Source organism: Curcuma longa, unplaced genomic scaffold (assembly GCF_044706935.1).
Source record: "Curcuma longa cultivar G26 ecotype Majalengka, Jawa Barat unplaced genomic scaffold, ITB_CL_G26_1.1 contig_21602, whole genome shotgun sequence".
In the NCBI taxonomy this organism is placed as follows: Eukaryota; Viridiplantae; Streptophyta; class Magnoliopsida; order Zingiberales; family Zingiberaceae; genus Curcuma; species Curcuma longa.
In genome coordinates this window covers 1-16203 of record NW_027431690.1, presented here as the reverse complement: position 1 = coordinate 16203, position 16203 = coordinate 1, and the positions used below count along the sequence as shown (strand labels likewise).

Sequence of the window (16203 nt, the reverse complement as noted above, 5' to 3'; positions counted from 1 at the left end):
GCATCTACCATAGATGACCACAATGTACTTCGGGGAAAAGCTTTCAGAGCATACCTGATAGTGTCCCGGTTTTCCAGACTTTCTCCAATCGAGTGAAGCCCATTTAACAGTTCCTTGATCCTTCCGTGCAGTTCACTAACAGTCTCGTTGTCCCTCATAGCAAAGTTTTGCAGTTGGTTCATATACAGATCTCGTTTCGCTATTCTCGAGTCTCTTGTGCCTTCGTTGAGCTCTATCAGTTTATTCCAGAGATCTCGAGCACTGCTGAACGGTCCAACCTTGTTGAGCTGGTCCTTTGCCAGACCACACTACAGAGTTACCGTGGCTTTGGCATTTGCTTGAGCCTTGCGTTTTTGTTCAGTAGTCCACTGTGCAGATTCAAGGACTTTTCCTTCAGCATCCTTGGGTGCTGTAAATCCTTCCATCACGGAGAACCACATATCTATCTCAGTCATGAGATAGTACTCCATTCGACTTCGCCAGTAGACGAAGTTGTTGCCGTCGAAGTAAGGTGGACGTTGTGTGTTGTAGCCCTCTTGCATCGCCATTTGAGTTTGCTCTAGCGGTTGTGAATCCGGTGAAGAGCAACCTTGCTCTGATACCACTTGTTGGATCTTGTTGGCGTTGCTAGAAGGGGGGATGAATAGCGTCGATTGCTCACTAGCGATCTTGAGTTGCTCAGCGGAAAATTTGATCGAGACACAGCACACAGTGATTTACTTGGTTCACAGTTCCCCACGAACTGCTACGTCCAAGGCCTGCCTCTACTTTTCTCCTTCGTGGTAATTCACCGGAGGTGGAGAAACCTCTTAATACAAGTTACAGAATAGTACAGCAAGAACTTACAGTAGAGAATTATTTGAGAAAAATACAATAGATCTTAGACTTGAGAGCTCTCCTTCTCTTTTCTTTCTGATTGGCCTTGTAGAATCTTTGGAGCTTGAAGGATTTTTGGACCAAGTTGCAGGAATATCGCACTTGTAGAAGATCATTCATTCCTGTTGGAAAAAGTCATTGAAACCCTTTTATAATGACTAGTTATCTGGGGTTTCGAGTCTGCACAGTCGAGTCCACTCGACTGGCGACTCGACTAGGTTCAAATTAAGTCGCCAACGGTAAGATTTCTGCATTAATTACCTACTTGATTTTGAAATCTTGCCCGTTTTAACTTAGGTCCAGTCGAGTCACTGATATGACCGACTCGACTGATGGCCTCCAGTCAAGTTGGCACTCGAGTGTCACCTGCGTCTGCCACCTGACGGTCGTATCCAGTCGAGTCTCCAGTCGACTCCGACTTGCTTCTGTTCAGTTTTTCTCAACCCAGTCGAGTCGCCAACTCGACTGCACAACTGAACTAAGTATCAGTCGAGTTTCAACTTGCTTCTGTTCATATCTTTAGATCAGTCGAGTCACAGACTCGACTGATAAGGCCTCCAGTCGAGTCATAACTCGACCATACCTTGTTTTGACCACTCTAAGGCCAAAACATCGCCTAGTAAGATGAGTCTACCCTTGACCCTTTACCTGACGACCGTGAACTGCTGTTCACATGCCTGGAATCTCATCCGGGACTTCTGCCAAGACTCCTCGTCTGGGACTTCTTCTGCCAAGACTCCTCGTCTGGGACTTTTTTTGCCAAGACTCCTCGTCCGGGACTTCCTTTGCCAAGACTCCTCGTCTGGGACTTCCTTTGCCAAGACTCCTTGTCTGGGACTTCCTTTGCCAGGACTCCTCATCCGGGACTTCCTTTGCCAGGACTCCTCGTCCGGGACTTCCTTTGCCAAGAGACCTCGCCTCCGAGACTTCACTGCCAAGACTCCTCGTCCTGACCTACAAAGAGTTTCCTGAAAAATACATCTCAAGCAACCATGTGAGATAACAAATGATTATCACTTAGACTTAAACCTTTGTCAAACATTGAAACATTAGATTGGCTTGATTGCACTAACATCTTCTAGGTAAACACGCAAGAAGAAGTTTTCCGAAGGAAGCAACATCAAAAGCGACGAAGCCGCTTGAATTAATTCATGTCGATGTTTGTGGACCGATCAAGCCGTCATCCTATGGTAAAAGTAATTATTTCTTACTTTTCATCGACGATTTTAGCCGGAAGACTTGGGTTTATTTCTTGAAAGAAAAATCTGAGAGTTTTTATGCTTTCAAGAATTTTAAGGCTTTAGTGGAGAAAGAGAGTGGCTATATAATTCGGGCGTTGAGAACTGATAGAGGGGGAGAGTTTACTTCTGGTGTTTTTAACCATTTTTGTGAAGAAAATGACATTAGGCGCTTCCTCACAGTTCCAAGATCACCGCAACAAAATGGAGTGGCTGAAAGAAAGAACCGATCCATCCTTAACATGGCACGGAGCATCTTAAAAAATAAGAAGATGCCAAAGGAATTTTGGGCGGAAGCAGTGGCTTGTGCGGTGTATCTCCTAAATCGTTGTCCAACCAAAAGCATGAAGGACCAGACACCAATTGAAGCTTGGAGCAGAAAGAAGCCAGATGTATCTCACTTAAGGATTTTTGGGAGTATTGCTTACAAGCATGTGCCGAAGCAAGAGAGAACAAAACTTGATGATAGAAGCGAGAAGTTTGTGTTCATCGGATATGACGGAAAATCAAAGGGGTACAAGCTCTACAATCCTATCAACGGGAAGATTCTTGTAAGTCGTGATGTGGAGTTTGATGAAGATGCTTCTTGGAATTGGGAAGTACATGAAGATTCCATCGACAAATTCTTCCCATTCTTCGATGAGGACAATCAAGAAGAAGAAACATGTCAGCCCGCAGTTCCTACGACGACACCGAACACACCTTCTAGTACATCTTCATCAAGTGAAAGCTCTAATGAAGGATCACGAAGGATGATAACTATCCAAGATCTTTACGAGAATACAGAGGTAATCAATGATGTCTCTATGTTCTGTCTGTTGGCTGAAACAATGCGTTTGAGTTTTGAAGAAGCTAGTAAAGAGGATAAATGGAGACAAGCCATGGACGAGGAGATTCGAGCCATTGAAAGAAACAACACCTGGGAACTCACTTCTCTTCCAGCGGGTCAAAAGTCGATTGGTGTCAAGTGGATATTCAAAGAGAAAAAGAATGCCAAAGGTGTCGTTGAAAAATATAAAGCGAGATTAGTCGTCAAGGGGTATGCACAACGACACGGAGTGGACTATGAGGAGGTATTTGCTCCAGTTGCTCGTTTAGAAACAATCAGATTTTTTGTTTCATTTGCAGCATAAAGAAACTGGAAAATATTTCAATTAGACGTAAAGTCGGCATTTCTTAATGGTTTCCTTGAGGAAGATGTTTTTGTGGAGCAACCAAAAGGCTATAAGGTGAAAGGACAAGAAGGAAAGGTATTGAAATTGAAGAGGGCTTTGTACGGTCTCAAGCAAGCGCCTCGAGTATGGTATAGTCGGATTGATGCATATTTTCGAGAGAAAGGATTTGCAAGATGTCCACATGAGTATGCGCTTTATGTGAAGATGGATAAAAATGGAGATTGTTTGTTCATTTGCCTCTACGTAGACGATCTTATTTTTTCAGGAAATAATCCAAGTCTCTTTGAAGATTTCAAGAATGATATGGCCCGAGAATTTGAGATGGCAGATATTGGCTTAATGTCATTTTACCTCGGATTAGAAGTGCGTCAATCGGATGATGGAATTTTTGTTGGGCAACAAGCATATGTGAAGGAAGTTCTGGACAGATTTAATATGTCAAATAGCAAATCGGTGGCTACCCCTATGGAGGTTGGAGCTAAATTGAGCAAGAACGAAGAGGGAGAAAAGGTGGATCCCACACTGTTCAAAAGTCTTGTGGGATGCCTAAGGTATTTGACCTGTACTCGGCCGGATATTCTTTTTAGTGTAGGGATTATTAGTCGATTCATGGAAGCGCCAACGACGAATCACATGAAGGTGGCAAAGAGGATTTTGAGATATTTGAAAGGTACAATTGATTTCGGACTGTTTTATTCGTCATCCAAGGAATTCCAACTTGTTGGATATTGCGACAGTGATTTTGCCGGAGATATAGATGATCGGAAAAGCACAACTGGATTTGTGTTTTTATGAGGTCTAATGCAATTTCATGGAGTTCAAAGAAACAGATAATCGTCACGCTATCTTCCTGTGAAGCTGAATATGTCGCGATTACGGCATGCGCTTGTCACGCAATCTGGCTAAGAAGAATGTTGAAAGAGATAGGCTTGTCAGAGAATGAAGCGACCACAATTTTTGTCGACAACAAGTCTGCTCAAGCTCTAGCGAGGAATCCTGTTTTTCATGATCGAAGTAAACACATCGATACGCGCTATCATTTCATCCGAGAGAATATTACAAAAAAAGAGATCAAACTTGAATATGTGAAATCTGCTGATCAAGTTGCGGATATTTTTACAAAGCCTCTTGGAGTGGATATTTTCAGCAAGATGAGGAGTATGCTTGGAGTCACGAAGAAAGTTTAAGTTTAAAGGGGGATGTTGAATGATAAACTTAATTTTTTTTTTGTTTATTAACTCTAGAAGATATTCCTAGAGCATATTCTTGACATCTTTTCATGAAGAGTTACCTATGTGCCTCTTAAAGAGTCACTTTTATTTGTATAAATAAGCCTTTGTAGTTGACATTTGAAGTAGGATCAAGCAGATTAATAGCAATTGTTATTGAGTTCTCCTCTATTCTCATCTTCTCTACAAAGATCTTATCTTCATTCTTTCTAACAATATATATATATATATATATATATATATATATATATATATATATATATATATATATATATATATATATATATATATATATATATATATATATATATATATATATATATATATATATATATATATATATATTCGCGATCTGCACTGTGCGACTTCCGTGCGCGACACAGCCGCCTCCGGCGCCTTCACCGCCCCATCCAACCACCGTCGATTGCCGGATCGACGCACCTCGGGCTCTGCTTTTAGTTCTTCAATTTCCTTCTTTAACTTGTTGATCATAGTTATGCTCTGCGACCAGGATTTGTATAGCTCGCTGAAGCAGTTGTCGACATCGACATTGACATTGGAAGTCAAGCTATAGCTAGGGGCAGCCATGTGGCGTTTGGGGATTGAAAATTAAGGCTAAGGCTCAAGGAGTGGAGAGGAGAGATTATTGCCTGCATGCATGTAGGAGTCACACCCATTTCCTTCTTTTGTAGACTACTCGATCGACTCGATCGAAAAAGACAAAGGAATTAAAGGAGAAGAAGACTAGCTACTCAACCATTTTATTTTAATTTATGGTCACCACTTCCACGATATGATGCATGCAGCCGCTTAAATTAAACGTGTATGATTATAAAGTCCTACATCTACTTTACTTGCACTATAAAAATAATCATAAATAATTACAATTATATATATCTTTCTTTACTTAATTAATTAATTTAAACTAAATTAACTCAAAAATCAGAATTTATTATTGAATTTATATAAAATCATGCATTATTTTAATTTGATTTTTTCAACATTAAGTGAATAGGATATACATTAATATTGTTAGATTGTCTGCACTTGGACTATAATCCATATGCATGATAACAACACCTTAGCAAAAGTACAGTACAATTATTGCTGTTATGGCAAAGCAAGTTCTTCTTGCACGTCACCGCATGCATTGAATTAATCGATCAATTTAATTAATTAAAAGTTACGAAGCAAATAAAAAAAATACATATTTATTGTAGTAAAAATGTCCCCAAAATGTCAAAATCATGTTCGTTATATTTTGTGTTTTGATAATCCAATTATTCCGATCTTACCATTCGGAATAATAAAGATAAAAATGACAACTCATCTCACAAAACCTAAGATAACCCTTGAAATTTCAATGTGTTAAGGTAAAAGTGGCAAAATCTGTTCTACAATGGTTGTCACAATCCGACTCAAGTTTTCTACTGTTAAGGTAGGAATTTCAGTGTTGGATGGGGTGACCGGATCCCTTTCACCCGCAGCAAATACTTATGCTCCTTGTCTTCCTTATGCATCTCCCATCTCAATGTCTCAATTTGGATTTTCTCACATATGACACCAAAATGATCCGATTGAGATCAGAGAATGGGTTGATTGCTTGCTATACCCTCAGTCGAGCTCTTCTCGGTAGGTCGAGCACCCATTATATCGACTTTGATGGGCTCTTAGCGGGTTGACTTTTGGCGGATCGACTTTTGTCGGCTCAACAACTATTGGATTTGCTGATCGTAGAGTATGCCAAGTCGTTTTGTCAGGTCGAGGGCTCTGAGGACACGAGAAATATGAAGACTTGGTCGTTTGACAATTCGGTCATTTGAGAACTCGACTGCTTAAGGACTCGGGCACTTAAGGACTTGGGAAACGGTCTTCGACGGGGCCCTAGAAAAAAATTGAGAAGAGAGATTAGAAGAGGGTCGAGGCAAGCCTTGACAAGATCCTTCCATCGCTCTAGTTAGAGATTATAGAAAAATTTTAAGACAAAATAGTAAAAAAGTGGAAACAATAATATGTGATACCTCTGTCATGATGCTACATTTACCTTATATAGAGATGATGCTGCATTTGCCCTCGGGGCATAGTTGAATTGGTTACGATGGAACAGAGTTGCAGAAGAGGACAAGGATTCGAATCTTGGCGAAGCCGAGACAATACCCTCCTCCGTCGTGGCCAATTATAGTTTCTCGATTTACCTCTTCACAAATGGTCGTGGGGCCGACCGTGTAGGACCGCTGAGGTGGCGGATTACACCTTTTGCAGAAGAGATGATACTGCATTTACCTTATATAGAGATTAAAAAGGTGATTGAGATTCTCAAGAGTCGTACATCTTTCCCCCTAGCCTTTCGATAAAGGGTGCGACCTTTTGTAATTAATGAGTGCTGCAGTAATCATCATGAACCGTCGAGACGCATCCAAGATCAAGATGTGAGTCTGATTAAGTTTGGCCAGATTCAACCAAAGTTGACTTGAGCTCAACAGAGCTAGTCTGACCTTAACTTGGATTCGCCAGTAGTCAAACTGACATGAATTTTCATTGACCGAGCTATGGACAGGCCAGGTCAGGTCTCAACTTCGATGAGCGCGCTCGACCAGGCCAGACTCGAGGTCAGGAACTCGCCCAAGTCGGGCTTGTGGTTGGCGAGCTCGGCTAAGCCGGGCTCGAGGCTAGTGAGCTCGCCCAAGCTGGGCTCGATGCCATCAAGCTCGCCTAGGTTGGCCCCGACTATGTAAATCTTACCAAAGGGGAGGATCTTACCAGGAGGAATGTCGACAAGCTTGAAGATGGGTGGAAAGGCGGAGCTCGGAGGAGAGGAAAGTGGCAACACCGGGAGGAGAGATCACTAGGGAGAAGAAACCCTAAAAATGTGTGCGCGTGGGGAGCAGAATTAGCCGGAGAACATTAAAAACACAAACCTAGCGATGGAAATAAATTTTCATTGTTAATTACTATAGTGATGGAAGTTACATTATATTTTAGTGGTCAATTCAACGACTGAAATAAAATATCATCGTTAAAACAACCATTAACGATAGAAGTTTCTAAATTATATTCCTATTCACTTAATGTTCAGAAAATCAAATGAAAATAATGATTTTATATAAATTCAATAATAAATTCTGATTTTTGAGTTAATTTTGTTTTAAATATATTAGGTGAAGTCACCGCATCATGGCAATGCTTATGTTGTACTTTTGGATCGATTCCAGTGGATTTTATTGACATTATATATATATATATATATATATATACAGTTTTATTAGGCTGCGTTCCTTCTCGTGAGCGCCTGTGCGCGCCTGTCCACGTGGCGCTGCCAGCTCGTCTCGCCTCAAGTCGCTTTGCGTTTCTTTTATTTTCTTCCCTTCTCGATTTCGATTTCCTACGCCTGCCGCCATCTCCGTTTCTTTTCTTCCCTAGGTTTTCCGTTCCTGCCGCCATCGCTACTGCTGCTGCACGCCATCGCTCCTGCCGCGCCTCCCCTCGCGAGCAGCCCCTCGCCGCACCGGTCTTGCCGCAGGACGCCATCGCTCCTGCCGCGCCTCCCCTCGCGAGCAGCCCCTCGCCGCACCGGTCTTGCCGCAGGTCGCCCTCGCTGCACGCGAGCAGCCCATCCCCTTCGCTGTAGGGTGCAGCTCGCCGCAGGCCACCCCTAGCCCTCGAGCTTCGCATCCCCAAGCTCCGGCCCTTGCCGCAGCCCTTCGGCATCCCATCGTCGCGTGCAGCTCGGCGCAGGCCGCCCAAACCCCTCGAGCTTCGCCTCCCCGAGCTCCGGCCCTTGCCGCAGCCCTTCGGCGCCGCCATCCCCCTCATTGCACGCGAGCAGTCCGCAGTCCATCATCGTGCTAGTCTCGCCGCAGGCCGCCCCTCGCCCTCGATCGTCGTCGCCACCCAGCCCTTCGGCGCCGCCATCTCCTCGCTGCACGTGATCCTAATTTTTCATAAGGTATCTTGTGAAAAATACAACACCGTGCTCTCATAATTCTTTACTGAGATATTGCTTTCGTGGCTTTAAACGATAGGTTGCTGTAGATCTTCTTGCACGCGATTCAGACGCATGGACCGCGGTGCTTTTGCTTCTGGTTCGTTTTCATTTCTCGTCTCTGTATTTTTTTGTTCTCTGTATTATGGGTGTGGTAAATTTATTGTATTGCTAAGAAAAATTTCATATTGCATTGTGTGCATTTTGCTTATGTATTTTTTCTCGTCTCTGTAAATTTATTTAACAGATTAATTAAAAAAAGTTTCATTGTATTTCTTTATATTAAAGTATAGTAAATATTTTAATTTTAAGTTCTAATCTTTTGTAGGGAGTCATTGTCATCCGTTGGTAATGGAACAAAATGAGAGTGATGATCAATTATATATTCCCCAACTTGCAGATGATCGAAAGCCAAAAATTGGTATGGAATTCCTATCACTAGAGGATGCATTTTCATTCTATAATCAATATGCACGGGAAGCCGGATTTAGTGCAAGGATAAGCAATAGCAAGAAAAATAAGATCACAAATGAAATTGTTTGGAAAAAATTTGTATGCTTTAAAGAAGGACATACAGATCAAATACGGAGGACTAAACATGAAAAAGGTGATCAAAAATCAAAGGAAAGAGCACGTGGAGAGGTTAGAACTGGTTGTAAATCTTACATTTCACTTGTCAAAGAACAAACTGGACCTAATTGGGTTGTCAGCAACTTCATGGAAAGCCATAATCATCCACTCTCGACTCCTTCAAAGGTGCATTTGTTACGATCACATCGTAATGTTTCAGCAGCAAAGAAAGCATTGACTAAACAGTTTTCAGAGGCTAATATGCCAACTTGTCAACAAATGCAATTATTTGATATAGAGTATGGAGGGCTTGAGAGGGTAGGTTGCACGGAAACAGATATTAGAAACTTTGAGAATGAGTTAAGGGATAAACAAAAGGGTATCGATGCTGAAACATTGATCGAGTTTTTTTCATCTGAGAAAGAAAAGAATTCTGCTTTTTTCTTTGATTATGAGACGGATTCAGATAACAAACTTAGTAGGTGTTTTTGGGCAGATCATATATCCAGGACAGCAAACATTGTATTTGGTGATGTAGTTGTATTTGATACAACATATAACACCAACAAATATGGGTTGATTTTTGCTCCATTTGTAGGAGTTAATCATCATCATCAAACAATTATTTTTGGTTGTGGCTTTATAAGTGATGAGAAAACTGAGTCTTTTGTTTGGCTGCTTAACATGTTCATAAAAGCCATGCCTAAAGGAGCACCAAATGTAATCATCACTGATCAAGATCCTGCTATGACAAAAGCTATTGCACAAGTTTTCCCTCAGACAATGCACCGATATTGTTTATGGCACATATTGAATAAATTTTCAGAAAAATTAAACCCTTTGATTTTTCGTGACTACTATCAAAGTATAAAAAATGTCATTGGAAATTCTACAACACCTGATGAATTTGAGAAGTCATGGGAAGAGGTTATCAAGTGTGCTGACTTGGAGAAAAATGATTGGTTGTCATTGATGTATGAATTGCGACACAAGTGGGTGCCAGCATATTTTAGTAATGTATTTTGTGCTGGCATGTCAAGTAGTCAAAGATCTGAAAGTTCACATGCATTTTTCAAGAGGTATGTCTCAAATAAGAACTCATTGATGGATTTTATCACCCGTTTCAATAGGGCACTGAGACATCAAAGACACCATGAGTTAGTTGCTGATCATGTTGATATGAATGAGCATCCCAAGATTAAAACAAATTGGCCAATGGAAACTCAAATGGTTAAGTTGTACACAAAAAAGAAATGGATGGAGTTTCAAAGTGAAATCAGTGAGAGTCATAGTTATTATGTGCAACAAGCAACTATAGGAGTTGAGTTAGTGGTTTATCATGTGATGAAATTTCAAAGTTGTTCTTCCTCTAAACCAAGGGTACTCATGCATGACAAAGAGAGGGACTATGTATCTTGTAGCTGTAGGAAATTTGAGTTTGAAGGCATTCCATGCAGACATATGTTAGCTTTTTTCCGTATCAACCAAGTATTTCAGTTGCCTGATAAGTATATACTCAAACGATGGACAAAAAATGCAAAGGTTGGAGCAATATATGCTTTGGGGGAGCAAAATTTCATTGATGATTCAAAAAGGCTTTTGATGTCAAGACACTTAAGATTATCCTATAAAGCTTCATTATTAGTTGATGGTGCATCTTTGACTGATGAGGGGACAAACTTCTTGGATGAACAATTTGATAGTATCTATAGCAAAATTCAAGAGATGAACAATAGTAGAACATGCAACAATGAAAGTCAAATGAAGAAATCTATGGATGAGCGCCTTGGTATTATTGATCCTCCTTATGTAAGAACAAAGGGATGTGGGAAGAGATTGAAATCATCAAAAGAAAAGTCAACCTCAAAGTCCAGGTTATGTCATGGATGCGGCCATCGAGGTGTGTCACATGACAAGCGCAATTGTCCAATTTTACAGCAAGGGTATGTGTGGATAAATTTTGCGTTTGTATATAATTTTATTTACAAATCCATTATTTTAATTAAAATTTGTAAATATGATGATGTGTTGATTGACAGATCAACTGTAGATAATCATCATAATAGCGATGACGACACATATGAAGAAGGTTTGGCATCTATAGTTGGTATTATAGAAGTATCATTGTATCAAATTATAATTGTTGATTTATTGATTTAGAAATTAATACTAATAATTTTTTTATTGTTGCAGGTTCTAACAAGCACTAGGATGAATAGAGGGTTAACAAAAAATCAAGATTAGTAAAGCAAATTTATTCTCATCTAGGTGATTAGTTTGAGTAAACTCTAAAGTAAAGGTATCATGTATATATCCTACTGTTGTCTTCCAATATCCATCATGTCCATGATATCTTGATATAATGCAAGTTTCTAGTTTCTACTCTAATAAGCATGCATTGGTAGTTTCAAAGCTCGTGTATTACTTTTTAATCTGTAGCTTTTTTGCATATAAGCCCTTCTTCCAAGTATTTGTGCTTATCGATTTTCAATCTTGGTTCCACCTCCATTGCTTTGTTGTATGAATTCTAGCTGACAATCCTTTAAATGTGTTTGTAATTATCACATCTTTAAACTGTTTCAATGCATATTTATCACTATACCTAGCTTTTGTGTTGTTAATCTTCCTTTAATCCCTTGATTTCGTCCCCATGTTCATACTATAAAATATGATGAATGTATGATTCTGGAATTTAGGTAATTTGATTGTCTATGATGTTTTATGCGTTTCCATATTCTGTAATGCTTGGGTTTTGCAATGTATTTCGTTCAATGTAATGGGTTTCCATATTCTGTAATGCTCACGTTTGGCAAATTCTGTGTCAGAAAACTAGCAAGAGGGTGCATTTTATGAGGAGCTTAATCAGGGAAGTTGCATGAGGAGCTTGATCAGGGAAGTTGCAGGCTTTGCTCCCTATGAAAAGATAATTATTTAGCTTTTCAAAGTTGGGAAGCACAAATGAGCACTTAAAGTTGCCAAAAGAAAGCTGGGAACACACAAGAGGGCCAAAAAGAAGGGAGAGGAGATGGCCAAAATTTAAGGGAGGCCACTTAAAGTAGCCATAGCTTCAATCTTAAAGATACATTGCTGGGGATTTAATTCAGTTGTTTGCAAAAGTAATTTTTGATTTGCAATAGCTATTATTTTCAACAACTGATCTGCATCTTTCTTTGGAACTGTTATTTTGTGAACTCTTGTAATACCATGCTTAATGCTGGTTAATCCTTGTCATGTTTGCGTGGAACTTGTAGCTTCATGCTTAAGACTTGTTGGTGACATTTATTTCTCTTGATAATTTTTGAGTTTTCAGATTCTGAAACTATTTGAGAGCAATATTTATGTTGGTCTCGACATTATAGTCTTAATGTCGCTCCATTGGTCTATTGGATTTTGAGTTGCAATGGTAAACTAATCCAATCAAGTATTCAAGTCTCAGTCTTTTTTGCTTAGCTACGCCCCTTTATTTTCAAATTGACATGAAGTTATCTCAGACGAAGAAGAGAAAATTCAGCACAATTTTTTTCACTAAAATATGTTACAATATAGACTAATATCTTATAATACATCATGTGGAATGACAAGAAGCGATATAGATCAAGTCGGGACCATAACCAATCACCAAATATCAGTGGAACTGCATTAACATTCAGAAAAAGTAACAGTGAACTTGTATAACCCATACTCATGGCATCAAAAGTAAATTACGAGCGTAAAAAAAAAACTAAAATGAGGGACTGAGAATGTGCTGGAAACTTGATAGACGTGAGGGCAAACATGATCTTCTGCTTCCACATTGGTGTTGAAAACACGGAGAATGTGCTGGAAATCCTAGTTTGCCACCAGCGACTACGCGGCGAGACCTGCGTGGCGAGACCGACGCGGCGATACCTTGTGAAAAATTAGGATCACGTGCAGCGAGGGAGATGGCGGCGCCGAAGGGCTGGGTGGCAAGGGATGGAGCTCGGGGAGGCGACGATCGAGGGCGAGGGGCGGCCTGCGGCGAGACCAGCACGATGATGGACTGCGGACTGCTCGCGTGCAATGAGGGGGATGGCGGCGCCGAAGGGCTGCGGCAAGGGCCGGAGCTCGGGGAGGCGAAGCTCGAGGGGTTTGGGCGGCCTGCGCCGAGCTGCACGCGACGATGGGATGCCGAAGGGCTGCGGCAAGGGCCGGAGCTTGGGGATGCGAAGCTCGAGGGCTAGGGGTGGCCTGCGGCGAGCTGCACCCTACAGCGAAGGGGATGGGCTGCTCGCGTGCAGCGAGGGCGACCTGCGGCAAGACCGGTGCGGCGAGGGGCTGCTCGCGAGGGGAGGCGCGGCAGGAGCGATGGCGTCCTGCGGCAAGACCGGTGCGGCGAGGGGCTGCTCGCGAGGGGAGGCGCGAAAGGAGCGATGGCGTGCAGGGCAGTAGCGATGGCGGCAGGAACGGAAAACCTAGGAAGAAAAGAAACGGAAGAAAAGAAATGGCGGCAGGCGTAGGAAATCGAAATCGAGAAGGGAAGAAAATAAAAGAAACGCCAAGCGACTTGAGGCGAGACGAGCTGGCAGCGCCACGTGGACAGGCGCGCACAGGCGCTCACGAGAAGGAACGCAGCCTAATAAAACTTTTATATATATATATATATATATATATGAAGATGGAGGAAGACTATTTGCCACTGGATCTGCTCACTTCTTCGAGCAACTTGTCCCATTTAACACCTGGAGCTTATAGTTTTTGTTCTATTCATTTGAATCCTCCTTTCCTGATTGAAAGACTTAATTAAGATTTAGTCGCGAAAGCTCCCCCAAACCCAAAAAAATATTGATGCTTCCTTTCTGGTGTTTCAGTTTGATTCATCTAAAATAGTAGTTAAGTGTTGCTTTTTTTAAGATTTAGATTTAGATTTGGATTAATCTGGTTTTGGTTATGCTTGTTCTGTCTTCCATTTCTTCATTTATTAGAGTTCTATTATTGAGGTATGCTGTTGCTTCTGTAAATTTAGAAAGAAGCTAATTTATTTTTTTGTTCTGGTTTGATAAAGGAACATTATTTTACAACCTGCATTTGTTTGCATTTGCTTGGAATATCTTGTGCTTGATTTTTATGTTGGATTTACTATTTTGAATGAGAAAATTTGGATAGATCATATGGATGAATTTCTTAGCAATTCAGAAGATTAACAGCTATTGGTCTACTTGTTAGGTTGGAGTTGTAAATCCAAATTTATACTCGTAGCAAGAATGGTAAGTCATTTAATTTTATTTTGACTTAATATCTTGGTTATATAATAATCTGAATGTTTTTTTTATTTAGGGAAAAACATACGTTGTTTTTGTTGGACATCAACCAGGTATATATGACACTTGGGTAGAAGCTTCTAGTCAAGTTGATGGCTTTAAGGGCGCTATACATCAGTCTTTCAAGACTAGAGAGGAGGCAGAAAGAGTTTTTGAACGTCACATGAATAAAAATTCTACCCCCACTTCAGCTTCAGCTTCAGCATCAGCATCAGCATCAGCATCAGCATCAGCATCAGCATCAGCATCAGCTTCAGCATCAGAATCAGCTTCAGTATCAAGTTCAAATTCAGAAAGAAACCTATCGCGGTCAGAAAGAATATCTATCTTGAAAGAAACTTTGGAAGAAATAAAACAACAATTAGATTCTCTCCTAATTAGTGATAAGGATTAAATATATTGTATCAAGTTATCATGTTTGCACTGTTGTAGTTTTATGTTTGTACTGTTGTAGTATTGTGTTGTAGTATTGTGTTTGCACTGTTGTACTGTTGTAGTACACAAATCACAAACTTTGGAAGATATTATATTTGCACTGTTGTAGTATTGTGTTGAATCCAATGTGATTAGCATTTTAAAAAAAGTTTGAGAAAACTTCTTCTACAAAGTGTGTATGAGCAGCTTTTGTAGAATTTCTTTGTTCTTTTTTTATTTCGTTTCATATCATAGAGGCTTGAATTTTCTTTGTAGATGTAAAGGTGAACTACGTTATATCTTTTCTGTTTCTTTACTTTGTGATTTGTGTTTTGGTTCTATGCTGGGTATGTTGTATATTGTTTCTTCCTAGAGAGGAAAACAGTGTTGCATGTAACTTTGTATTTAGGTATGTTCCTTGTGCATATAACTATATGCAGCTGCTTGAAAAACAGTTTCGCATGTAATTTTATGCCAGTTTGTGAACAATTATTTATTACTCTTCAATAGAACCTTCGTCCGTTAATCTACTTATTATTTTAATTTTGGATCACCTCTTTCAAGCAAGCAACACCTTTAAGGCAAGAAAATTTTCCTCGGTTCGTGAAATCAAAATGTTGCTTGGCCAACAAAACAAAACAGTATCTTATGCCTCCTCGGTTAGGGTCAACCCAAGCTACTACCAGTTGTTTAGGTACATAATTCACGGAAATCTGAATAGAAACAATCAATTTTGGCTCACAAAAGCAGTATCTTATGCTCACCCGAAACAAAATTGATATCAGCACAAGTTGCTACATCATGGACTGATACCTTCCTTTCTCGTTTTCAGAAGAACAAGTAGATCAAAATACAGTCACCAAGTGTTGTTCCAAAGCCTTCTGTAAAAGCCTCTCTCTTTACAAGGAAATATCTCTCAGATAAGAGTTGGATCAAACTGCGACCCCTATGTCGTCAATCGACGACCCTCGGCCGTGTCGTTACTCACTGGACTTTCCACCCCCTGGCCAGTGGTTTGCCTCCCCAGGATTCGAACTCTCACACCTCCAGGATAAGTACTAGAGTTTATGAATCCTGGTAGCCAAGTGAGCGCTTCTCACTTGGCTACCAGGATTCATAAACTCTAGTACTTATCCTGGAGGTCTAGAGTTCGAGTAACTCGGGCACAAAAATCCACTAGGGGTGGAAAGTCCTAGTGAGTAACGACACAGCCGAGGGTCGTCGATTGACGACATAGGGGTCGCCAGGGGGCCCGCTAGTTGGGCCGCCCAAGGGACCGCCGATTGGGCTCGCCGGACCGCTGGGGCCGCCACGGGGCCGAGGGGCCGGGTCGTTACAATAAAAAGGCGCCTTTTTATTGTCAACGACCCGGCCCCTCGGCCCCTTGGGCGGCCCAACTAGCGGCCCAGGCCCCTATCGGCTGGTCCGGTTGGGCCGCCC

General features: G+C 41.0%; 1 protein-coding gene across 1 annotated transcript; it reads left to right on the top strand.

The window, feature by feature from the left end:
* Positions 1-8432: 8432 nt before the first annotated feature.
* LOC141817697 (protein FAR1-RELATED SEQUENCE 5-like) lies at positions 8433-12197 on the top strand. The gene is made up of 5 exons (XM_074705331.1): positions 8433-8464; positions 8541-8600; positions 8829-11013; positions 11110-11369; positions 11896-12197. The coding sequence occupies exons 2-4, from the start codon at positions 8576-8578 to the stop codon at positions 11228-11230; spliced, it is 2331 nt and encodes a 776-aa protein (XP_074561432.1). The 5' UTR covers positions 8433-8464; positions 8541-8575; the 3' UTR covers positions 11231-11369; positions 11896-12197.
* The last annotated feature ends 4006 nt before the right edge of the window (positions 12198-16203 follow it).